General features: G+C 42.5%; 1 protein-coding gene across 4 annotated transcripts in view; it reads left to right on the plus strand.

The window, feature by feature from the left end:
- The window catches only part of FAT1 (FAT atypical cadherin 1), a 151,221-nt gene that overhangs the window by 109,895 nt on the left and 15,573 nt on the right, over window positions 1–25,753 (plus strand). For all 4 annotated transcript variants that reach the window (XR_012785746.1, XM_075556789.1, XM_075556791.1 and 1 more), the window contains exons 10-20: window positions 3,562–7,629; window positions 8,364–8,560; window positions 12,031–12,184; window positions 13,023–13,256; window positions 16,459–16,848; window positions 17,847–18,061; window positions 18,311–18,448; window positions 20,894–21,037; window positions 22,592–22,789; window positions 23,409–24,210; window positions 24,349–24,480. Coding sequence is in view for 3 of the 4 variants with exons in the window: in XM_075556789.1 (XP_075412904.1) it covers window positions 3,562–7,629; window positions 8,364–8,560; window positions 12,031–12,184; window positions 13,023–13,256; window positions 16,459–16,848; window positions 17,847–18,061; window positions 18,311–18,448; window positions 20,894–21,037; window positions 22,592–22,789; window positions 23,409–24,210; window positions 24,349–24,480 (6,672 nt within the window). In the remaining variant the exon portion in view is untranslated. The remainder of the gene's footprint in view (window positions 1–3,561; window positions 7,630–8,363; window positions 8,561–12,030; window positions 12,185–13,022; window positions 13,257–16,458; window positions 16,849–17,846; window positions 18,062–18,310; window positions 18,449–20,893; window positions 21,038–22,591; window positions 22,790–23,408; window positions 24,211–24,348; window positions 24,481–25,753) is intronic.

Raw genomic sequence — 25,753 nt, forward strand, 5'->3', positions numbered from 1 at the left:
TCTCTTTATTTCTTCATATATTTAAAGTTTTGTTTCCCTGGAAATGACCACATTGAATCCATTACGCAACTAATAAGATTTTAGATACTGCCTGTAATCATGGCCTTAAAATGAATTGTCATGTGGTTAGTGCCTTGAATAAAGTTGTTTTTTTCCACTGGTTTGGAAATTCAGCAGTTAGAAAAACAGCGCATTCCATTTGTGCATGCCTAAGCATTTCAATAAAATAATTTGCTCAGACAAGCTGTTTGTGTAGGAGTAAATGTTAGACTTTCCCTCAGCTTTCACATAATTTTCACCGACGGGGTGGCTAACACAGGACTGCTGGAGCTTGAGTAAAGGCATGTGCATTCTCTACATTCTTGTAATGACTGATGGGATTAGTAATTCGGCATTTCAAGAATGGAGCTATATGTTCTTCTCAGAGAAGGGACTTTTTCATATAGAATTTGGACTTAATTTTCTTATATCTATATGTATCTGGTGGTTATAAAAATTAGGTTACACACTTACTAGGGAACATCTATCAGTGAGATACAGAATAATCTGTGTGTATTTATTGGAGTAGTATGAACTATAAAATAGTCACATTGCCTTTCATTTAAAGTTTTATTGTAATCACCTGCTTCTAATTTGTATTAGATTACATTTAATAAAGTTCACAAGACTGGTTATAAATTTGGGCCATAGCACTGCATGTTTAATTAGCAGCAATTTATGAGCAAAAGGTTTGGTCTGATGAGGAGTCTTTAGGGAGAAAGGAATTAATTGAAGGATATTTTCAGTAACAATTGAGTTCTGCTTTAGAGCTATCAGTGCCATATTCTGGGCCATACAGTTTCTACTTCTGTTTATTCTTTTTTTTTTTTTTTCAAGCGCTGCTTGAAAAACCATCACAGTACCTGGAACTAGACCATGCTGAAGAAATAGATTAATTGACATCATTTGTTTTCTTACCCCAAATAAGGTTAACTATAATTGAAGTTTTATAGAGATAGCTAAAACATGGGCCAGTTGGCAGACACTCGCTTAACTTCACTGCATCCAGCAGAAGAAGCCCCACACATGTATTTCAGTGTCAGGCCAGGAGTCTGCTTCACATGGTCATTCCTTTAGCAGCCCTCAGTGATCTGCTTGTTCATGGCGTTGCGTGCATTATCTGCAAATTTGATTATTTCTCCATATTTCTCCCGGTCACATCTGTACACCTACCAGCTGGTTTCCTGTTTTAATGTTCTTGTTACCAGTGTTAAGCCCAGAAATGTATTCATTTACATCTGTTGCTCCGGATAATGTGCCTGAATTTCACATGGCTCATAACATTTTTCAGTCAGTCAGAGATTCCCAGTTAGACTATACATTCTGTTTGTTAATACTTTTAAATGATTGTTGGTAGGGAGAGAAGTATAAAGACAGAAACATAGTGCTTTAATGATATTAATTTTCTTTAGGCTATTGACCAACCTTTTGGTCCTTAATTCCTTGTTCCTCTAAACATGAGCATGCTCATGTGGAGGGATCATTTTCTTCAACAGATATTGCAGTGAGTGCTTACATGCCAATCGTCTTTCCCCCGGCTCACTGGAGCTATAATAGGAAACAGAGCTCTTAAATGGTGCTGATGTTTCAGTGGGAAGCCAGATAACAGCGAGTTAAAAAGTGAACATAGAATGTAATGCCAGGTTGTGATACCTCTGGAAGGAAAAGGCAGGGTTAAGGGAACTTGGAGGAGCTATGAAGAGTAGGGTGGGGAAGTGGAAGAAAGACCTCTGAGCAGTGGCAATGAAGTCAAACTTGAATAAGGGATAACACGGATGGATGGATGGAAGGAAGGAAGGAAAATCAGTGAGCGTGACTGGGGAGGCACGGAGTGCAAAAGCCTGGGAATGTCTGCCTGATGGAAGAAAGTTACAGGGGAAGGAATGAAGGCAATTGCTCAAAGGTGCCTGTATCGTTTCTTCAGGCAGGCAGGCAGTCACAATCTGGGGAGACGGGAATGATGATGCACACGTAGGCTTAAGAAAAGATCTTGATGTGCTGATGACGGGATAAAGTGCAGTGAGTGCTTTCCGGGACTGTTGACTCTGTAAATATAGACAGGCCGGAAATTTGTGTCTGCGAGGTCTGGAAGAGGCAGCAGGCCTCCATCCTCAGGCCAAATTTGGTGCAGAGCTTGCTCTGCTGTCTCCGCCCTGTTGCAGAGTCTTGGGGTTGAGGCCTGGATCCAGAATCAGACGGACATAATGTAAACCAGACTGAAAAATTTTTAGAAAATGTATTAGAGGAAGGAAATGAAAGCTATGAGTAAGTATTTAGAGGAGAGAAAAGTGCTGGGTTATGCTCCTGTTTTGCAAATCATACTGAAGTACTGTGCTTTTACACCAACAACTGGCTTAGGTATCTTTTTGCGTGCGTTAGTTTCCTCAACATGCGATGTGTTTATTGGATAGTCGTTTTATATGGGGGAAAATTCCACTCTGTGAAATACAATACTGATTTAAACCCTAGAGGAAAACGGATTTTGAGAAGGCAAGTAAGTGGCAAATTAACTTTGTACACTAATTCATTTGGGGAAAGTAAATTCAGTACCCAGACAAGGAGGATGGACTCTGGACCTCTGTTATAATCCAGTGAAGGGTGGAAGGGCTCGAATGGGTGGGGTAGGCCCAACCTCGAGATCCTTCAACGCTTTCTATTTAAGAAAGGCAATAGAATCCTAGTCTTCCAAAGAAAGATGTCTATCAGTGGTACACAGATGAATTATTATGGATTTGAATTATATCCCTGAGAAACATGTTTTATAATGCCTAATCCACACACCATCCATTAGTTGTAATCCCATTTGGGAATGGGCATTCTCTGTTATATTAAGAGGTCATGTCAGTGAGTGTCAGGTGAGATTTAAGCCACTCACCTCTCTGATCAAAAGGCGAGTTTAGTCATAAAGAAGCAAGCCGTGATGGGGGAAGAGAGAAGTCCAACCACATGAAGATCACTCTGGAGCAGGAGCTCAAAGAGGCAAGGATCTTCCTCCAGTGCCAACAAAGAACCCCTGCCCCTGGAGTCCCGACCTCCGATTTCTGGTCTGCTGTGAGAAAATAAACTTGCCCGTTAAAGCCATAAGCGATGGCACTTCTGTTACAGCAGCTGTGGAGAACTAAGGCGATTCTCCTTTGTATAACGAGTAAGAACCTTGGGAGCTTGCCGATGATAAATGCTTAAAGCATACATCCTGGTAGGGGGTTTGGTGGACTTTTTTAAAATACGAGATTAGTGCAACATGTCCTTCTGCAACACTCCTCGTCCCGCTAATACAGAGAACGGTCCATTTGTCATTCTGATTCCTGCTTTGTATAATGTATGGGTAGACTGAAAAGTGTACCTTATGTTAGGTAGATAAAAATGAAATGAATTGGAGGTTGCTTTCAAAGGTTGATATTCCTGAAATATTTGTTTAGTTTCAGAGCCTAATTTGGAAGGCAATTTTAAAATCCGTGTATTTGTTGCTTACTCCTCCAATTACACTTAATCTCTTAACATCGTTTTTTTCCCTCCCCTCAGGAAATATTGGAAATTCTTTTACAATTGATCCTATCTTGGGTTCTATAAAAACTGCCAAGGAATTAGATCGAAATAACCAAGTGGAATATGATCTAATGGTAAAAGCTACGGATCAGGGAAGTCCACCAATGAGTGAAATAACACCTGTGCACATATTTGTCACCATTGCCGACAACGCCTCTCCCAAGTTTACATCCAAAGAATATTCCACGGAAATTAGTGAAGCCATCCGCGTGGGGAGTTTTGTGGTGATGGTTATGGCCCATAGTCAGTCATCAGTGGTATATGAAATAAAAGATGGAAATATTGCTGATGCTTTTGATATCAATCCACATTCTGGAAGTATCGTCACCCAAAAAGCCCTGGATTTTGAAACTTTGCCCACTTATATGTTGATCATTCAAGGAACTAACATGGCTGGCTTGTCCACTAATACAACTGTTCTAGTACATCTCCAGGATGAAAATGACAATGCACCTATTTTTATGCAGGCCGAATACATCGGCCTCATTAGTGAATCAGCCTCAATTAATAGTGTGGTCCTGACGGACAGCAGTGTCCCACTAGTGATTCGAGCGACCGATGCTGATAAAGAATCAAATGCTTTGCTTGTTTATCACATTGTGGAACCATCTGTGCACAAATATTTTACTATTGATTCTAGCACCGGTGCTATCCATACAGTGTTAAGTTTGGACTATGAAGAAACAAGTATTTTTCATTTCACTGTACAAGTGCACGACATGGGGGCACCACGTTTGTTTGCTGAGCATACAGCCAATGTGACCATCCACGTCATTGACATTAATGACTGCCCTCCTGTGTTCTCCAAACCATTATATGAAGCTTCACTTTTATTACCAACGTACAAAGGGGTAAAAGTCATCACAGTAAATGCCACGGATGCCGACTCGAGTGCGTTCTCTCAGTTAATGTACTCCATCACCGAAGGCAACATCGGGGAGAAGTTTTCTATGGACTACAAGACGGGTTCTATAACTGTTCAAAACACAACTCAGTTGCGAAGCCGCTACGAGCTAACCATCAGAGCGTCTGACGGCAGATTTGCCAGCTTTACTTCTGTGAAAATCAATGTGAAAGAGAGCAGGGAAAGCCAGTTAAAGTTTACCCAAGATTCCTACTCCGCAGTCGTGAAGGAGAATTCCACCGAAGTCCAAACAGTAGCTGTCATTACTGCGGTTGGGAATCCAATCAATGAGCCCTTGTTTTTTCATATCCTCAACCCAGATCGAAGATTCAAAATAAGCCACACCTCAGGAGTGCTCTCGACCACTGGTGTCCCCTTTGATCGGGAGCAGCAGGAGGCGTTTGACGTGGTTGTAGAAGTCACAGAAGAACATAAGCCTTCAGTCGTTGCCCATGTCGTTGTGAAGATCACCGTAGAGGACCAAAACGATAATGCACCCGTGTTTGTCAACCTTCCTTACTATGCTGTGGTTAAAGTGGACGCCGAGGAAGGTCACGTGATCCGGTCTGTTACCGCCGTAGACCGAGACAGTGGCAAGAATGGGGCAGTGCATTACTACCTTAAGGAGCATCATGAACATTTTCAAATCGGACCCTCAGGTGAGATTTCACTGAAAAAACGGTTTGAACCAGACACCTTAAATAAGGAATATCTCATCACCGTGGTGGCAAAAGATGGAGGAAACCCAGCCTTCTCAGCGGAGGTCATCGTGCCAGTCACTGTTGTGAATAAAGCCATGCCTGTGTTTGAAAAGCCTTTTTACAGTGCAGAGGTTCCCGAGAATGTTCAGATGCACAGTCCAGTGGTCCACGTGCAAGCTAACAGTCCAGAAGGATTGAAAGTCTTCTACAGCATCACAGATGGGGATCCTTTTAGCCAGTTTACCATTAACTTCAACACGGGAGTTATCAATGTCATTGCTCCTTTGGATTTCGAGGCCCACCCCGCATATAAATTGTGCATACGAGCCACTGACTCCTTGACCGATGCTCACGCTGAGGTCTTTGTTGACATTATTGTGGAAGACATCAACGATAACCCTCCAGTGTTTGCTCAGCAGTCGTACACTGCAACCCTGTCCGAGGCTTCTGTAATTGGAACGTCTGTCATTCAAGTTAGAGCCACAGATTCGGATTCAGAACCAAACAGAGGAATTTCATACCAGATGTTTGGCAATCACAGCACGAGCCATGATCATTTTCACATCGATAGCAGCACTGGTCTGATTTCACTAGTCAGGACTTTGGATTATGAGCAGCTCCAGCAGCACAAGCTATTTGTCAGGGTCACTGACAGCGGCATGCCCGCCCTGAGCAGTGAAGTGATTGTCACGGTGGACGTCACTGACCTCAATGACAACCCACCCCTGTTTGACCAGCAGATGTATGAAGCCAAGATCAGCGAACATGCCACCCCCGGGCTTTTTGTGACTTGTGTAAAAGCCTATGATGCAGACAGTTCAGACACCGACACGTTGGAATACTCCATTCTGTCAGGCAATGAGCATAAGAATTTTGTCATTGACATTGAAACGGGCATCATCGCCCTCTCCAACCTGCGCCGGCATACCTTGAAGCCGCTTTACCACCTGAACGTCTCCGTGTCCGATGGTGTCTTCAGAAGTTCAGCTCAGGTCCGGGTAACTGTCACTGGAGGCAACCTGCACAGCCCTGTTTTCCCTCAGAATGAATATGAAGTAGAGCTAGCCGAGAGCGCGCCCTTACAGACCTTGGTGACCGAAGTCAGAGCAACTGATGAAGATTCTGGGATTTATGGTCACATCACCTACCACATTGTCAACGACTTTGCCAAAGACAGGTTTTACACAAATGAGAGGGGACAGATATTTACTTTGGAGAGACTTGATCGAGAGACCCCAGCGGAGAAAGTGATTGCAGTCCGTTTAATGGCTAAGGATGCCGGAGGGAAAGTTGCTTTCTGCACCCTTAACGTCATCCTCACAGACGACAATGACAATGCACCCCAGTTTCGAGCCACCAAGTATGAAGTGAACATCGGATCCGATGTGCCTAAGGGGACATCGGTCATGAAAGTTCTGGCCAGTGACGCTGATGAGGGGTCCAATGCCGATGTCACCTATGCCATCGAAGCGGATTCTGAAAGTGTTAAAGAGAATTTGGAAATTAACAGACTGTCTGGCGTCCTTACCACAAAGGAAAGCCTAATTGGTTTAGAGAATGAGCTCTTCACTTTCTTCGTGAGAGCCGTGGATAACGGGTCTCCACAAAAAGAATCTGTTGTTCCCGTCTATGTTAAGATACTTCCACCAGAAGTGCCGCTTCCAAGGTTCTCAGAACCCTTTTATACCTATGCCATCTCAGAAGACATCCCGATTGGCACAGAGATAGATCTCATCCGAGCAGATCACCGTGGCCCTGTTCTTTACAGCCTCATCAAGGGGAGCACACCCGAAAGCAATCGCGACGAATTCTTTGTGATTGACAGACAGAGCGGGAGATTGAAACTGGAGAAGAGTCTTGATCATGAGACCACAAAGTGGTATCAGTTTTCCATACTAGCTCAGGGCACTCATGAGGACTATGAGGTGGTGGCTTCCGTAGATGTGAGTATCCAGGTGAAAGATGCAAATGATAACAGTCCTGTCTTGGAATCTAATCCGTACGAGGCCTTTATTGTTGAAAACCTGCCAGGGGGAAGTAAAGTCATCCAGACCAGGGCGTCTGACAAAGACTCGGGAACCAATGGCCAAGTGATGTACAGTCTAGATCAGACACAAAGTGTGGAAGTCATAGAATCTTTCACCATCAACATGGAGACAGGCTGGATTACAACTCTAAAGGAACTTGACCATGAAAAGAGGAGCAATTACCAGATTAAAGTGGTGGCATCGGATCATGGGGAAGAGGTTCAGCTGTCCTCCACAGCCATTGTGGAGGTCACCGTGACTGACGTCAACGACAGTCCTCCGCGGTTCACGGCCGAGATTTATAAAGGGACCGTGAGTGAGGATGATCCTCCGGGCGGTATAATTGCCATCTTAAGTACCACAGATGCAGATTCTGAGGAGATCAACAGACAAGTTACATATTACATCACAGGTAAACATTTCACACCAGATTCTTCTTAAATTAAATCGTATTAGAAGTATAAATCCTCTGAGAAAGAAGTTCCTTGGAACTGGGAGTTATTAGGATGACGTAGTGAAATGTATCTAAAGTAATAAAAGTAGCATCTGTAACAATACATTTTAAGATCTTTACCAGAAGAAAGCTAAGTATTATTTCCTTAATGTCTTTTGATGTCTGGGTTATGCATGGAGACAAACCATCAGCTGCTCCAGGGAGGATGAGGCGTTCCACTCCTGTAGTGATTGACAGTCTGGGAAACCCACCAGGTTGGGTCTACTCTGCCCTACAGAGTTGCTATGAATCATAATTGACTTAGTGGCAGTGACTTTGGTTTTTATATAAAAGGAGGCTAAAACAAGTTCATAGAGGAGTGGAACGGACAGATATTAGGATTTTCCCACAAACTTTTTGAAGCCCCTTGGAACTGTTGAATTTTAGACTTAGTCTGTAACAAATATATGATAATCAGAGGGGAAAAATAATAGTTAACTTATAAGCTAAATTTTTGTTTACTAGGCCTTATAACTTGTGTTCAAGAAAACATTGCAGGGGTTTCATTTATTTAGAAATAGAAATGCTAACACAAGTATATGCCGAAGCTAAATATACTTAAATCCTTAGCTTTTTAAGCAAATTAGCATTCTGTGTCGTTTGTATAGCCTAACTTTACAGTTACTTATTTCTCTTCTCCAATGATTTAATAGGTGGGGATCCTTTGGGCCAGTTTGCTATTGAAAATATGCAGAATGAGTGGAAGGTGTATGTGAAGAAACCACTGGACCGTGAGCAAAAGGATAATTATCTTCTGACTATCACAGCGACTGATGGCACCTTCTCTTCAAAAGCCATAGTTGAAGTCAAAGTTCTCGACGCCAATGATAACACTCCAGTTTGTGAAAAGGTAGGCCACTCTCTTCTTGATAATACTATGAGTTGGAATTTCTTCTCTTAGGACTTTGAATAAGACTATCATGCAATGCTTTGAGGCATTCAAATGTGTTTTATGTCACATTCCCTTCCATTTTAAGCAAAGGCAGGGGTTAAATGGGTAAACAAGTTAGAAAAAATTCAGAAATCCTTAAAGCTTTGAAATTTGATAGCGCTCCAAAGCCTTATTCCATGAAACTTCAGGTATGGACAGGAATGCAGCTGTCTGCCTGTGATCGTTTTATGAAGGGTTTCCCTTCAGTTGGGGTGAAGTTACTTTGGGGGGAGATCTGGCCAGCAATATTATATACACAAATTTTCCTACAGCACTCATTTTGGAAGCATTTAACTCTAATGAAACCAAGAACTTATCAGCCTGGCTCCTGAACCTGTAGAGCTCACCATTTAGTGAAAAAGAAAATATATGCACACCAAAGAAGAGGGGACAATGTGACGAGATGAGTCTTAGGACCAGTCTTTGGGGAGGTAGTCATCAGACATCAAGGGTAGATGTGGAAAGATGGATATAAGAGAAAATGCTTGTGTGGCAATGTTAAGTGGCTTAGCTTGCTTGCTAGATGGTGAGAGTTTGTGTTGAGTGTAGGGGGAAGAAATTGGGGGCGGACAGTGAGACTGGTAGACAGATAAACTACTAGGTTTTGAAGGCACTGTCGTGTCATATAAGGAAAGTCGAGAATGTGTTATACAGATGGTTTTCCAAGAGTTGTCTAAAGATTTGGTGGTATGTTCCTTTTCCAGAAGAGGAATAGTGAAAATGGAAATAATAGCGTAGGAAGCGCTGGCAGACAGAATCAAAGAACAAAAGAAACTACGAAGGGCAACTGGTAGCATTCGACCCCTGCCCACTCATGACGGCCTCATAAGTGTTGAGTTATTTGCTTGCAAGGTGTCCTACAGGAGCGATTGAGAGTTTGTTCAAGGCAGTGATGAAAATGGAGGGGAATTGGTTGTAGAGAAAGTAGGTTGACTTTCAGTTCACATTTGTTGAGTTGAAGGCAAACGGGGCCATTCAAGTGAGTGTGTTATTTAGAGACGGCGAGATTGAAGGTAGAGAAGGATAAGTGCACGTCGAAGTTTCTGTGGGAAACGGATCATTGGAATCACAGAGAGGATCATACAAAAGGAGCAAGAGAAGAGATGGGTATTTTCTTGAGAAGAAGAGCGGAGGGACGAGGAAGAGAGCCCTATCAGTTCAGAGCTCTGTAGCTTTAAGGCAGTGTTTTTAGAAGGAAGCCGAGGGAGGAGGCAGATTTAAAACCACCAACCAACCACGGCGCTGAAGTGCACACGGGCTGATTTGGAGATGCCCGTCTCGGTATCATGGGGTGAGTGGAAGCCTGATTGCAGGAGTTACAGGCTTCAAAAAGTTCATGGACACATTCCATTTTCTTTTAATTCTATTTTTCCAAGAAGTTTTTGAAGCCCCCTCTTTCCTAAGGAAGCGAGAATAAAGGAAATAAGAAGCTTAGGAAGGTTGTGTACAGAGGTGCGTGGACTTTGAAGGGAGCCTGAGGACTTGGAGAAGGGTCCAGATTGAGTGACTGAGATCTGTTGAAAGCCATGGGAAGTAACAGAGCTGTTATTAGGCAGATAGAAACTTACAGTTACCTCAGAAATGTGAAGAATGGAGTCAGTGGCAAAGAATTGTGCGTGTAGGAATTGTTAAGATAGTTTTGTTTTGTGTGTTGCCACCACAATTTTAAAACTTCAGCTGTGAGGAGAAAGTGGACTTGCGAGGAATGAGGAATGCATTCCAATCCGCCTGTGGACTTTTATGGGTCATGTTTTGAAGAGCACGTGCCCGTGCAGCAACACAGATGCAAGTGATGTCTGTCTAACATAAATAACAGCGCAAATATGCCCTGCTTACGAAGCCCATTCCCGCCATATTTAAAATTGGAAGAGACATTAAATTCACTTATCAAATAATATATCAAAATCTGAGTAAAAGGGGAGCAAATAGTAAAAAAGAACAAACAATCAATGCCTTCACCTTTTTTTTTAATGTGTTTAACTGTTGAGAATTAAAAGGTTTACTAAGGAAGTTTAAAGGTTGTAATGCCAGTGAGAAATGCTCAGGATGAAGTTGTTTAACAGGACATGTTACAAAGTTCTTTCAGGTTTGCTTTATAAATGCCTAAAGGACATTGCATTCCACTGTAAGCACAAACACCTAAAGGCATTGAGCTGTCCTCCAAGTTAGCAAACTCAGGGCTTTGAATTAAGTGCCCAGAGGCACCACACTCCAGTCAGCCTCAGCGCAAGGGACTCAGCTCCACCTCCGTGGGCCAGTAAGCCCAACTCCTCCAGTTCAGTGCCCAGAGCCAGCCTCCTGCACAGCAAGCACTCAGGTTTACTTGCTCTGTGGCTCTGGAAGTCCATCCGTCTGTCCAATGCTCTGGCTCCTGGTTCTGCTGCCGTTCCTTTGCTGTTATAACTGTCTCTGGATTCAGGAGGTTCACTGTGCCCGGAGTCCAGGGTCCAGAGGACCTGCTCTACTCCTCTCTCTTGCTAGTAATGAGATCCTCCTCTGCTTCTCTCAGAGAGCTCTTTTTATGCGCAGCAGGATGGCATTCCAGGGACTTTTATTCAAAATTACTCAAAAGATGAATCCTAGCGGTATCTTCCCGCACCGTCTTACCAGACCTATGTGGGAAAACGTCCTTTGATGGAAGTTAGAGACTTTGACTTGAAGAACCACATTAAATAACTCACACAACCACTACTATTTATGCTTACGTATTTTCATACTGTTGGGAGGTTATCGTCACTCCTGGGAATAGTAGAAGTAAGACGCTAGGTAATTGAATTCTTTAGTTGTGTACAGTTTTCTTTTTCTTGGGTTCTAAAACATAGCTCACTGATAATAGAGCTCAAATTTAGGAAAAGAAATTCATTAAGATTGTATCTACTTCTCCTATGTTTCAGTTGATGGCATGAATTCCTGATAGTGGATCTGGAAGTCCCGGTTCTGTGTACTTGAGGGTCCGCTACAAAGTGGAGAAACACTGAGAGGTGTACAAGGGCCCCGGCTTAGCATCATGTGCCATCTTTGTGGCTGTGGGAAATACTTGGGGCTCACATCTGCCCCAACTGTAGTCATTTGATTGTGTGTTAGGAATGATTGCAGGCAGCAGATATGAAATGGCAATTAATGATTTTCTCTGGGACTTAGATCAATACAGAATGCTACTTAGATTTTCTCATAGGAATTTACATAACCAAATAGGAAACCGACTCTCACTGCAGCATTCTGTAGGTTCAGTGCTGTTAGTTAGTCTTTCCAGGATAGTCTTAGATTTTTAACCTTAGTCATCTCTGATATTTTTTGTTGCCAAATAGGATTTCTTTTCAAGAGTTCCCTTGGCAACCAGGCTGACTTTGAGTGTTTCAGGCTAACGACATTGTTTATAATCTCTGTAGACTCTCTATTCAGACACAATTCCAGAAGACGCCTTTCCTGGGAAGTTGATCATGCAGGTCTCTGCTACAGATGCAGACATCCGGTCCAATGCTGAAATTACGTACACGTTATTTGGCCAAGGTGCAGAAAAATTCAAACTAAATCCAGAAACAGGTAATGATTAGTTTGGGGGCAAATTAATTGAGTTTTCTAACAAAAATCCTATATGTGATTTAGAAACATGTAGGTTTTTACCTTTTGCAGATTGACACTGCTGCTACACAGATACGATCTTGTAGACATCTGAACAGCATTTTACTTGTTACAATTGGCATGAGATTAAAAGAAAGCTTAGGGTCACCAATATCTTCTTGAACCAATGACTCCAATTTTGAAAAGTTGTTTATATCTACATGTCTTTTTAAGCATATCTCTAGCATCCTGCTATATTCATTTTTATATTTTTTAGCTGGGTTTCTTGAATATGTGACCATCAACATGTATGAGCCGTACTTAAAATAATTCATACTGTCTTTTTTTTCAGAATGTCTTAATTTTTTAATTTCTAGAATTTTTTCCTTTTGTAAATGGTGTTTTCTTAAATTTGGAGTTTAAATAATGGTTTTCTAATAAGGTTTCTCTACTCTTTTGTCACATTTTCTAAAGAACTAAATGTGAAAATATCAGTGTAAAAAATTTTCATCTCTGAGTTAATTAAATTATTTCATAGTTTGGTAATTTAACCACTGTGATTTGTTGACATTCTATGAGGTCTTAACAACTTTATAAAGAGCATGCACCTGGCCAGATTAGAAAACCTGGGCTCAAAAAAAACACAAAAACCTGGGCTCAGTATGTTCATGCAGTTGACGGTGCCCTTGCTAAAATTAGTATCCAAAGGAAGACCAAGATTCCGATTTTTAATTTGAAGAGAATATGGAAGACATGAGATACACTATTTAATTTGATGTTTTAAATTTCAAGTGAGCCGTTTACATTTCTTTGTTTTTAGGTGAACTGAAAACATTAGCTCCTCTTGATCGTGAGGAGCAAGCAGTTTATAATCTTCTAGTCAAGGCAACAGACGGGGGTGGCAGATTCTGTCAAGCGAGTGTTGTGGTCACATTAGAAGATGTGAATGATAATGCCCCGGAGTTCTCTGCTGACCCGTACACCATTACTGTGTTTGAGAACACAGAACCTGGAACGCTGTTGACGAGAGTGCAAGCCACAGACGCAGACGCAGGTAATCATGTCCTCTAAATCTAGTGTGTTTGATGTTTATGCATATTGACTATGTCTCATTGTTGTGGTATTTCATTCCTTCGCACCTGCTCACCTGTCGATGCGACATACGATCGGGGCCTCTGGGTTGCTGCGACGCTGGAAGTTAGGCCGCTGGTATTTGAAATGCCAACAACTTTAACCACGATGTGCAGCTTTCAGCAGAGCTCCCACACTGGCACTGACTGAAGAAGAACATGAGGACCTAGTAAAAAGGGCCACTTAAGCCTTATGAATAGCAATGGGACATTGTCTGACTAGTGACAGAAAGTTAAGTCCCTAAGATTGGAAATAGTTTGGATCCAGTTGGCCTTAATGAATAGAGTTGACCTTAATGGCTTGGACAGAGTAAAGCTTTCAGGACCTTCATTTACCGAGGAAGCGTGATTTAGAAATGAGAAGAGGTGCAAACCGCTGTTGGTAATCGGCGTGTAGCATGTAAGAAGTGTGGAACTAGGACTATTGAAAGGTGTGCAGATGAAAGCAGTACTTGAAGAGGACGGTGCTTACTGTTGTCGTTCGTGAGTGGAGAGGGCTGGTGTGTACCATCCTGGGATGACAAAGGGAAGAGGAATGACATTGCAGTAATTGGCAAAGAACATTTCAAGATCTACTCAATGCTCTCAGTGATGGGATCATATCCATACACCTTACAAAACGTAGACAAGTAAGTCAACTATTATTCAGTTTACATGCACCACCAAATCCAAAGATGAAGAAACAGAAGAGTTTTACTATCCTGCAGTCTGAAATTGAGCAAACGTGCAGTCAAGATCGACCATCATGAGTGATTGGATTGGAAAAACTGGAAACAAAGAAATCCAAACCTGGAGGTGCAATATTGAATGGTTCAATACCCCAAACATCAAGCAGTGCAGGAAGCATCAAGAGAGTGGAAAGAATACACAGAGTCACCATACCAAATGAGATCGGTTGGCATTCAACCATTTTAAGAGGTAACCAATGGTATTAAAGAAAAAGAAGTTCAGGATGCAGTGAAAAGGCTATAAGAATTGAGATGTTTACACCAATTGAGATGTTTCAAGTAAGAGATGCCATGCTGGAGGTTCTTCTTAGTCTAATTTGAGAGACAGTTGCCTGGCCAGTCTACTGGAAGACGTTTATAATTGTGCCCATTAAAAAAACAAAGCAATCCAGTAAAATGGGGAAATGATCAAATTATATTATTAATATCACATACAAGTAAAATTCTGAATATAAGTACAAAAATGGCTGTCAGTGAATTACCCCAAATTCAAACTGAATTCAGAAGGAAGGTGTCAAATGGATCTTCGTTGAAAGTTGAGCATAACGGGGATATGTTTACCGTATATACTCGAGTATAAGCCAACCTGAATATCAGTCGAGGCGTCTAATTTTACCACAAACCTGCATTAAAAATGTGCTGAAAAACTTGGCTTATACACGAGTATATACAGTATCTATTTTATTGACTGCAGTTATTCAACTGTGTGGATCATAGCAAATTTGGAAAACATTGCAAGTTCCACAGCAGTAAATTGTGCTCCTGGGACCCAATGTGTGTGCAGAGGCAGTTGTTTTACAGAGCGAAATCTGCTTCCAGAATCAGGAAGTGTGACCACCAGGGTGTATCTTTGCACTGTAAGAAACTGGGCTACCTGAAGAAGAATGGGACATCGGGATCACAGGAAGGGTTATTAGCCCCCTGAGACAGGCAAAGGACACAACTTTGCTCGCTGAAAACAAAGAAGACTGAAAGCACTTACCGTATATACTCGAATATAAGCCAACCTGAATATCAGCCAAGGCACCTAATTTTAACACAAAAACTGCATTTTAAATATGCTGATAAACTTGGCTTAAACTTGAGTATTTACGGTACTCAGAAAGGTCAAAGACTACAGGTCTCACTGTAGATTACCAGCATAAAGAAAGCAAAAACCCTCACCGCTGGACACGCGAACATGTAATGATTAACTAGAGCACCGGCGTTATCAAGGATTTAATTTCACAATCTCACCTATGAAAGCAACAGTTGGGAAGTCTAACTACTTATTTCCTTGGACGAATGTGCTGTCAAAGTCCTCTTTAAAAGTGCTGAGAAGCCATGGTGTCCCCTTGAGGACAAAGTGCCCCTGATCTAAACCACAGTAATTTCTTCGGCTTCATATGCATGTGAAAAACTGACACCGAATAAGGGAAACCGGAAAAGGATTGATGCATTTGAATTATGTTGCCTAAGAATATTAAGCATCTCATGAAACTTCCAGAAGAATGAACAAATCTTGGAAAAATTACAGCCACAATGCTCCTTAACAGCTAGCATGGCAGACGTTATATCCCATACTTTGAGATTGTAATCAGGCCGGATTCATTTTTGGAGGAGGATATTTTGTCTTACCAGAAGAGGAAGATTTTCCATGAGCTGGATTGATAGAGTGGCTGCAACCAACTATCGATGGTTGTGAGGATGTTATGGGACTCAGCAAGTGTTTGATTTTCTTGAATGTAGGGTGACAGAGAGAGGTGACCCATGAGTAGCCACAGACTGGAGTGAAAACTTTAGAATAAGTAACTAATTTTTAATCAGTATTTAAGTCTTGCCTGCAACCAGTCCAGGGCTGCTTGTGGTGTCATTATATTGCTAGTTAGTAAGTGTATTAACTAATTAGGTCTATCCCATTAGATTTATTTACTGCATAGTTATTAGCCAATAGTGACACAAAACGATCCCAGTATCATTGCCAAAGACTAAAAGGAAATGCTTTATTGTTATTGCTTCACAGATATTTTTTAGTATTTTTATGGAAAATATAGAGACTGTAGAATTTGATAGCAGAATCTAAAAGTGATTTCCTCCATTGTTTTGTAGAATGAGAAGAATGGTAAAAGTACTACTTTCTAAATAGTTATTTCTCACTGAAGCCGAGTGACAAATAGGTCTCATTTTAAAAGGCATAGCGCATAACATTATCTAGAAACTCTGATAACTGTGAAATAATATATGGGTCCTCTTTAAATTGTCAATCCACAGTCATTTTAAAGAACATTGTCTTGGTAGAATTTTTAATAATACTTATCATGTGCCCCTTTTTAATATGACACGTTTAAATTTGAAGTTAAATTTCAAATACAACATTTCAGTTTCTATAGTGTTCTGACATGGTTCTGTGTCTTTGCAGGATTGAATCGGAAGATTTCCTACTCCCTGATTAACTCTGCTGATGGGCAGTTCTCTATTAATGAATTGTCTGGAATTATTCAGTTGGAGAAGCCTTTGGATAGGGAACTGCAGGCAGTGTACACGCTTACATTGAAAGCTGTAGATCATGGTTTGCCAAGGAGATTGACAGCTACTGGCACAGTGGTTGTGTCTGTTTTGGATATCAATGACAACCCACCTGTGTTTGAATATCGTGAATATGGTGCCACAGTGTCTGAGGACATTCTTATTGGAACAGAAGTTCTTCAGGTGTATGCCGCAAGCCGCGATATTGAAGCCAATGCAGAAATTACCTACTCAATAATCAGCGGGAACGAACATGGGAAGTTCAGCATAGATTCAAAAACAGGTAATATATCACGTAGTTCTAAGAAAGACCATTGTCCCACTGGACAGGCTAAATTTGCCTGATGCTCGCTTTATACACAGGAATCCTGGTGGCATGTTGGACTGCTAACCGCAAGTTCAGCAGTGTGAAATCACTGGCTGCTCTGTGGGGAACAGATGGAGCTTTCTGCTCCTGGAGATATTTGCGGTTTTAGAAACCCATAGAAGGGTGGCTCTGCTCTGTCCCAGAGGTCGCTGTGAGTCGGAATTGACTCGACGGCAGTGAGTCTGGCTTGGCTTTAGTTTTCGTCACTCTATACTGAGTGACTGATCGTGAGATCGGAAATCAAAGGAGCCATTCACTCTTGTTCTGTGAATACTTTGTAGTCTTATCTAATGCGTGGTCTAAAATAACTGCATGTTTTAGAACACCGTAAAAAATTACACCTTGTGTAAACATGACTTAACTGACTATCATGGACAAAAACATAAAAACTTCTAATTTAACATGCATTTTAACACCTAACATAAAATTTCAAATTTTAAAAAACTTGTATTTAAGGAGAATGCAGTATAATTTAGAGAAGAGGGAAAATTAAGGAAATAGGTAAATTAAAATTCTTTTATTTAGTGATAAGTTACAAACTGTTATTTTTGAAGTTAAGACGCTTTTGTATGTTCCTCTCTTTTTTAAACCCTTGAGCTGAAAAGGAAACAGCTGTAGGGTGTAGCATGTGTGTGCTTTAGTAAAGTACAGTTTAGAAGAGATAAGGGGTATCTTTATAGCTGACTCTGGAGGTAGTATTGATTGGGAAAGCTATTTAGATATCACAAAGACTGTCAGGAAAGTTGTTAAAAGAAATAAAAACACAGGTCCTATGAACACATTTGTAATTTTTTTATCGTCGAATTAAGAAATTAGTAAGTAGACATAAATGGTACATTTGCAGTGAACATTTTAGTCCATAAGAAAAATGACATCACTTCAAAGTTCTGGAACTAATTTTATTTCTTACCCAGGTGCCATATTTATCCTTGAAAATCTGGATTATGAAAGCTCTCGTGAATATTACCTGACGGTAGAAGCCACCGATGGAGGCACGCCTTCGTTGAGTGACGTTGCCACTGTGAGTGTTAACGTCACTGACGTCAATGATAACACACCCATGTTCAGCCAGGAGACCTACGCGGCAGTGGTCAGCGAAGACGCGCTTCTGGAACAGCCTGTCATCGTGGTATGTCCCCCTCTGGTTGTACTCTTCTTCTTTTGGTTGTTTTTGTGTTCAACTGAACACCGATCCTAATTTCCTGTGTACGTACTTGGAAATTATTTGAAGATATGAAAGTTTCTTGCTAGCCGGTCACTAACTGTTGTAAAGAATTGCTCTGTAAGCAGGTGATTTTTAAGGTCAGGGATATGCTGGAGGTGTTTCTGGTTTTCCTTTCCTTAGCTGTTTGCTGAACAAGAATTTGATATGTTTTAGGTTATGGCTGATGATGTGGATGGCCCGTCCAACAGCCACGTCCACTATTCAATTATAGATGGCAATCAAGGAAGCCCATTTACAATTGACCCTGTCAAGGGAGAAGTGAAAGTGACCAAGCTTCTTGATCGTGAAACAGTAAGTGAAAAGTGGGGTTGAAGTTGTATATAAAGTCCAAGTGAGCTCACAGCCGTTCACTGTGTACATGATCTGCCGGGCCTGATGGATAATGCCAAAAGGATAGCACAGCCTGGCCGTTGAGTGAGGTATAAATCCGTGAACCACAGTGATGGTGTGAAGATTTGCTCTAAGAAGCATGCTTCACTCTAATTAGTTTGGACAATGAAAGTGTTCATTGAAGGAAGGGATACTATTTTGCGTCAGTGTTCCGAGACTCTTCTTGCGGGTTTTAGAGACTAGCAAGGACTTGGATGGTTACAGAAATTGAGAGAAGAGAATTCCTTGTGAGGGAATTACATGAACAAAGTCATGGAGACTGGAAGCCATGGGATTTACGTAGGAGAACTTGTCCCAGTTGTATGGAATATATGAAGGTAGGGAGAGGTAAGATAGAAAGGTATATTAGGAACAGATTATAGGCCACATGAAAAGCAGGGTTAAGTTCAGACTTGATTCTACAGGCAACAGGAGAGTTACTGAATATTTGTGATCCAAGAGGTGCCATTACAAAAGGACTACTTTTAGATGATTCGTATTGCGGTTGGTCTAAGTATTTACAAAGTAGAGACGAGGTAGGAAGGCAGTTAACCTGTATGGGGCAACGAGAAAGTAGCGGTAAGACTAGAGAAAAGATCGATGGTAAAAGTGAATTTGTGTGCCGTGGAAAGGGCCCTGTGTAGAAAGCAGTAAGTCGGGCAGGACTCCCTCTTTTTCCTTCAGCCCTGTGGTGACTGTGCAGTAGCTGGAAGAGCATCAGGGAAGTTGGGAGTACAGAGAGAAGTTGAAGAATGGCTTTTTTGTTATGTTGACATTTAAGAGAAAATAGTCCTGGTGAAGTAGAATTCTTCAGACGGTATTTGGAGGGTTTTATTTAGAAGTATTCAGACTTCAGAGCTAGAAATGTGAGTGACACATCCCCTGGAGATGATCGTAGAAGTGATCTAGTGCTTGCAATAGTTGAGAAAGTGAGGAGAGGCAAGTGGGGCTGAGCACCTCCTCAATGACCCGTCTCCCCATCCCTCCACTCTCAGATTCGCCCACCGTCCCCCTTCTGCCTCCTTCCATCTTCATTCTTTCATTTACTGTCCTACCCACTTACCTCCTTCCATTGGCCCGTGTGCACCCTCGTACACCACTCCGCCTTCAGTCAAGATGTCGAGACAGGAGCTGCCTCAAATAGGACAAGCTTGAGAAGAACAGTCCATGTCAAAGCTTCGGAGGCACCAGGAGGTGGAGAGACTTGCAGGGGAAGCCTTGGCTTTGGGAATGAGGATGCCAATTGCCGATACTAAAGAATGCCGTTTCAGAAGTCTGATAGGTACATGTGTAGACTAGAGGAGTTTGAAGAGCTACAGTGAGAGTTCACTTAGGAAACGCCAGTCTTCTATTTCTCTTTCTGACCTAAAGCCAAGGATTCCTGCATTGCTGAGCAGAACAAAATGTGGAGTTGTTGATTTAAGAACCACTAATCTTTGATGTGCTGATGTTCCCTTGTGAGAGAGCAGAGCCCTAGCCTGTGGTGTCCAAGCTAATTTGCTTTCAGAACTGTTGTAGCATCTTGCAGACTAATGTTTTAGGGATTTTGCCAGCTTTCTGCCTTTTGCCTCCACACATTCTGGAATAGAGATTTGCCTGGAAAACTACTTTACTTGATTCTGTCTTTTGTAGGAAGTTATGGAGGGTGTTCACTTCCAGTATAAAATTGATGGAATAGAGTCATCTAGAGTGTCCCGAAGTCGTTAAAAAAAAAAAGGGCACTTAGCTATTAGTCTTATTTTCTACTATTAATGTCTCCTTCCAGCTGAGAGTAAAACTTGGACCTTGCCCTATTGTTACTAAAGTAGCAGCACTTGAGATAGGTTAATATTTTTTAACATTTGTGCCATTTCCCCCTTTTCTATGAGTGAAGTTTTAGTATTATAACCTCTAACAAAATGAGTGCTGTTTTAAAGCAGCTTTGGAGATTCTAATCACTATTGCTTTTTTTTATTATTACTCAACTTTGTAGAGAGAGGTTCCCTTGCTTGTAGGTGAGGAGCCTGGTGGCGTAGTGGTTACTTGTTGGTCTGCGATCCAAAAGGTCAGCAGTTTAAAACCAGACATGCCTCGGGAGAAAGATGGGGCTTGCTACTCCGATAAAGATCTCACAGGGGCAGCTTGATCCTGCTCTGATGGGTTCTGTGAGTCAGCACCGACAAGATGGCAGGGAGATGGAGTCAAAATCAACTGCATGGCAGTGGGTTTGGTGCTTTCTCTGTGGCAGAGAATCACCTAGACACAGGAGACAGCAAATGATGGTGGTCTGTTGGGTGAACCCCTCCAGATTGTCGTGCACATTGATTTCACGTCTGTTGTTGGGCCTTGTGGAAATGCCATGTCTTTTCTTTGTCTTTTCCCATGAAGATTTCAGGGTATACACTCACCATCCAAGCTTCTGATAATGGCACCCCACCCCGAGTTAACACCACCACTGTGAACATCGATGTGTCTGATGTCAACGACAACCCTCCAGTCTTCTCCAGGGGAAACTACAGCATTATCATCCAGGTAATCTTGACATGTTCAGGGCTCATTGGACACATTTCAAGTGAGCTCTTTGTTTGGCTGGTTTTCCTTTCTTTTTTTAAATCATTGTATTGGGGGCTTTTACAGCTCTTATCACAGTCATCTAATCATACATCCATCCATTGTGTCAAGCACATTTGTACATATGTTGCCATCAGCATTTTCAAAACATTTTCTTTCTACTTGAGCCCTGGGTATCAGCTCATCACCTCTCCTCCCTCTCATGAACCCTTGGTAGTTTATAAATTAATATTTTTTTCATGTCTTGCACCCACCGTTGTTGCCCTTCACCCACTTTTCTGTTGTTTATCCCCTCTGGCCAGGGCTGGGTGGGTTATATGTAGATCATTGTGATTGGTTCCCCCTTTTCCCCCTACCTTCCCCTTAATCTCCTGGTATTGCTACTGCTCTCATTGGTCCTGAGGGGTTTGTCTGTCCTGGATTCCTTGTGTTTCCAGCTCTTATCTGTACCAGTGTACATGCTTCTGGTCTAATTAGATTTGCAAGGTAGAATTGGGGTCATGATAGTAGGAGGCTGGGGCACATTAAAGAATTAGAGGAGAGCTGTATGTTTCATTGGTGCTATACTGCACCCTGACTGGCTTGTCTCTTCCTTATGACCCTTCTGTGAGGGGATGTCCAATTGTCTACAGAGGGGCTTTGAATTTAAATGATCTTTTGTTCTGGGTCTTTGATGCCTGATACCTGATCTCATCAATACCTCGTGTTCGCACAGGCTGGTGTGCTTCTTCCATGTGAGCTTTGTTGCTTCTGAGCTAGATGGCCGCTGTTGATCTTGGTTTTTCATTTTTAAGTCCTTTTTCGTATGCATTATTGATTGAGAATTTGGGGGGAGCGGTTGCATCCAGACCCTCAACTTGGCATTCAACAATTCAATCAACTTAGCACCACCACCACCACGCATTCTGATCTCTCTTCACCGTCCTCCCTTTCACTCAGGCTCACACCTGTAGCCCTTTGTGTGTCATCTTCCCTTCCTTGTCCCAACCCCTTAAGAGCCTCCAAAATCGGTTCCCTTTCATATGCAAATTGTTTCTTTGTTTGGTGGTCTCATATAATATTTGCCCCTTTGTGATTGACTAACTTCATTCAGTGTAATGTTCTCTCTGTCCATCATGTCATGAGGTGCTTTGTGGTTTCACCTCTGTTTTTCAGGGATGCATAATATTCCATTGGTTTGCTAAATGCAGAGTCAGCAGTTAGGGCCCACCCATTGCTCCATGGGAGAAAGAAGACACGTTGCGGTCTTAGTCATTTGCTCCCCGCTGCTGCTCTTGCTGGTGATCTCCCCTTCCTTTGTCACTGCCCGCTCGTCCCCATGTGTTCCTTTCTGGCTCTCCTCATCCGGCATCACTCTCACCACTGCTTGCCCCACTGCTCCGCTCGGACGCCCTCTCAGATGGACTGTCTCTGTAAAGCTGGCTTTCATATTGCAGGACCCCGTGTGTGTGTCTCACCTGCATACGATTATTCTTGTGTAAAGTTGTGTACGCCTGTGTGTTGCATCTGGTGCAGGAAAACAAGCCTGTGGGTTTCAGTGTACTCCAACTCGTGGTAACAGACCGGGACTCCTCTCACAACGGCCCGCCTTTCTTCTTTACCATCGTGAGTGGGAATGAGGACCGAGCATTTGAAGTGAACCAGCAAGGCGTCCTCCTGACTTCCGCTGCCATCAGGAGAAAAGTGAAGGATCGGTACATACTGCGCGTGAAGGTACTGGCTTTTTTCATCATTGTGTTGTAGATCCGTGGATAGAGAAGACTGTTTTAAAATCTTCCTTTTTGGGCTTAGTGCTTGTGTGCTGGCCTTTGAGAGTGTGGACTTCATGAGAAAATAACTGTTTATAGAATTTTCATCTCCGTGCTTTTCTGCCAGCCCCACATTTTTATGCCGTTAGCCTTGTTAGGAAGTCATGTGTTCATGCAGTTGCTTCCATAGAGGATGATGGAGCCACACTTCAACAGTAATTAGTGTAGGGACTAGATAAAGTTTTTTTCTCCCTTTTCCTTGGTAACTTCTTCATGTGAAAAAATTAGTATCTAACAGAGGTTATGCGTAGGCTATATTCCACGAGGTCAGCAGTTTGAAACCACCAGCCTGCTCCTCGGGATAAAGACAGATGGCGCTTGCTACCCCAGTGAAGAGTTAATGTCAGAAACTACCCCGTCCTACAGGGTCGCTATGAGTCGGCATCAACTCGACGGCAGTGAGTCGAGAGTTTTTCTCCAGCTGGACAATGACTTTACAGAACTTGAGAAATAAAAGTATGTCTCTTCCTAAACAGCCATGAAGACTTATTTTCAAGTAATTGCCTTTTTCCCCTCCTTCACAGGTTGCAGATAATGGAAAACCACAGTTGTCATCTTTGACCCATGTTGACATCAGGGTCATTGAGGAGAGCATCTATCCTCCTGCAATTTTGCCGCTCGAGATTTTCATTACTACTTTTAGAGAGGAGTACTCAGGCGGCGTCATTGGGAAGATCCACGCAACAGACCAAGACGTGTACGACACTTTAGCCTACAGTCTCGATCCCCAAATGGACAGCTTGTTCTCTGTGTCCAGCACAGGGGGTAAGCTGATAGCGCACAAAAAACTAGACATAGGGCAGTACCTGCTCAATGTCAGTGTGACGGACGGCAGATTTACCACAGTGGCCGACATCACCGTGTACATCAGACAGGTCACGCAGGAGATGCTGAACCACACCATTGCCGTGCGCTTTGCCAACCTCACGCCAGAGGAATTTGTCGGTGACTACTGGCGTAACTTCCAGCGAGCCCTGCGGAACATCTTGGGCGTGAGGAGGAACGACATACAGATCGTGAGCTTACAGCCCTCTGAGCCTCAGTCCCATCTGGATGTCTTACTTTTCGTAGAGAGATTAGGTAGTGCCCAAGTTCCCACAAAAATCCTTCTGCACAAGATTAATTCCTCGGTGACTGATATTGAGGAAATCATCGGTGTGAGGATCCTGGCTGTGTTCCAGAGGCTCTGTGCAGGACTGGATTGCCCAGGGAAATTCTGTGATGAAAAGGTGTCCTTGGACGAGAATGTCATGTCGACGCACAGCACTGCCAGGCTCAGCTTCGTGACTCCTCGCCACCAGAGAACGGCCGTCTGTCTCTGCAGAGGTAACATCAGCGTGTGGAAATAGGTGCTGCATATTCATTGTTAAAGGCAACTTTTGAGGGCCGCAAAGGAGAGATAGATTGTTTTCTTGAAATGTCAGTTGACTAGCTCTCTCCCCTCTTTTTTATCTCTAAACCAAGAGGGAAGATGCCCAGTTGTCCACCATGGATGTGACGACAATCCGTGCCCTGAAGGATCTGAGTGTATCGTGGACCCCAGAGAGGAAGAATACACTTGTGTGTGTCCTGCTGGCAAATTCGGCCAGTGCCCAGGTGAGAGTTCATGTCGTCAGAAGCACTTGCCATTTCAGCCTGTTTCAGATGCATAGTTCAGAAGACACTCATTATGTCACCCGTCACAGCTCCGTGTCCCCTAGACAATGAGAACCCTTTCCCTCCTGGTTACCACTCTCGGTAATAAACTGTGACATCTGTGCTCGTCCCTGAGATTTCATATGTCATGGGGAACAGAGGATGATTGCCCTCTCATTCACTTAGCGTGATGTTTCCAAGTGTTTTCTAGTCTGTAGCTTGTGTCAGAACCTCATTTCTCTTCATGGCTGAGATGGCACAACGATGATGTATTTGAAGGCTGGCCAGAAGGTGGGCAGTCTGATCCCCACCAGCTCTGCCCAGGAGAAAGATGAGGCAATCTGCCTCTGTCAAGGTGTACATCCTTGGAAACTCTGGGGAGGCAGTCCTGTGTTTTCACGGGTCAAATGTGTTCTTCCTGCATCCCAATCGTCTGGGAGGGAGTGTGGTCTATTAGTACGCCGTTGTATATTGGTCCTCTAGCTTGTTTCTCCATTTATCTGTTGATGAGCATGTGGATTGTTTTCAGCCTTTTGGCTATTGTGCAGTGCTGTAAGGAACGTACGGCGCACAAGTATCTGATCATTTTCCTCACTGAAATTTTAAAATAACATAAATGACACATATTATAAGAAATTATAGATGATTGAAGTCATAGCTTTTCCTTCTTTTAATAACTTGCCTCAGAGGTACTAGTGTGTTGTCTGCTCTCAGTCACCTGTCATGTTGACATAAACAAACTGTTCTGTGTATAGTGATTTGTTTTCCGTCCCCTTTTCTCCTTTTTTAAACCAAACTGGCATCTCTCATCTCGGCCTCTACCTCGTATTCCCTCTCCCTCCTCCCTCCCCCTATCTCCACCCCTCCACCTCCCACAGACACACACACAGTTTATCATGAGCACCTTCCCAAGCCAACACAGAAACCCAGTGCTTGTAAATAGGTGCTCTGCTGTCTGGGAACATGGCTGCCACCATCTATTGAACATTTTCCTCGTGGAAAAAGATTCAGGGTGTTTAGTCTGTATGTGTGTCTCTTAGACTTTCCATTTCTGTCTTGACAATATATTCTAAAAAGTGTAATTAATATTACCATATCAAAAATTTATTATATTTAAAATCGCTTCATATACTGCTAGGCTTGTTTTCCATAAAGACATACCTATTCTAATTTCTTCCAGTCGTGTGTGAAAATACCAGATTCTCCCATTCTCTTTTTTTAATGGGGAGAAAAA

The sequence above is a fragment of the Tenrec ecaudatus genome, chromosome 8 (assembly GCF_050624435.1).
Source record: "Tenrec ecaudatus isolate mTenEca1 chromosome 8, mTenEca1.hap1, whole genome shotgun sequence".
Classification (NCBI taxonomy): domain Eukaryota; kingdom Metazoa; phylum Chordata; class Mammalia; order Afrosoricida; family Tenrecidae; genus Tenrec; species Tenrec ecaudatus.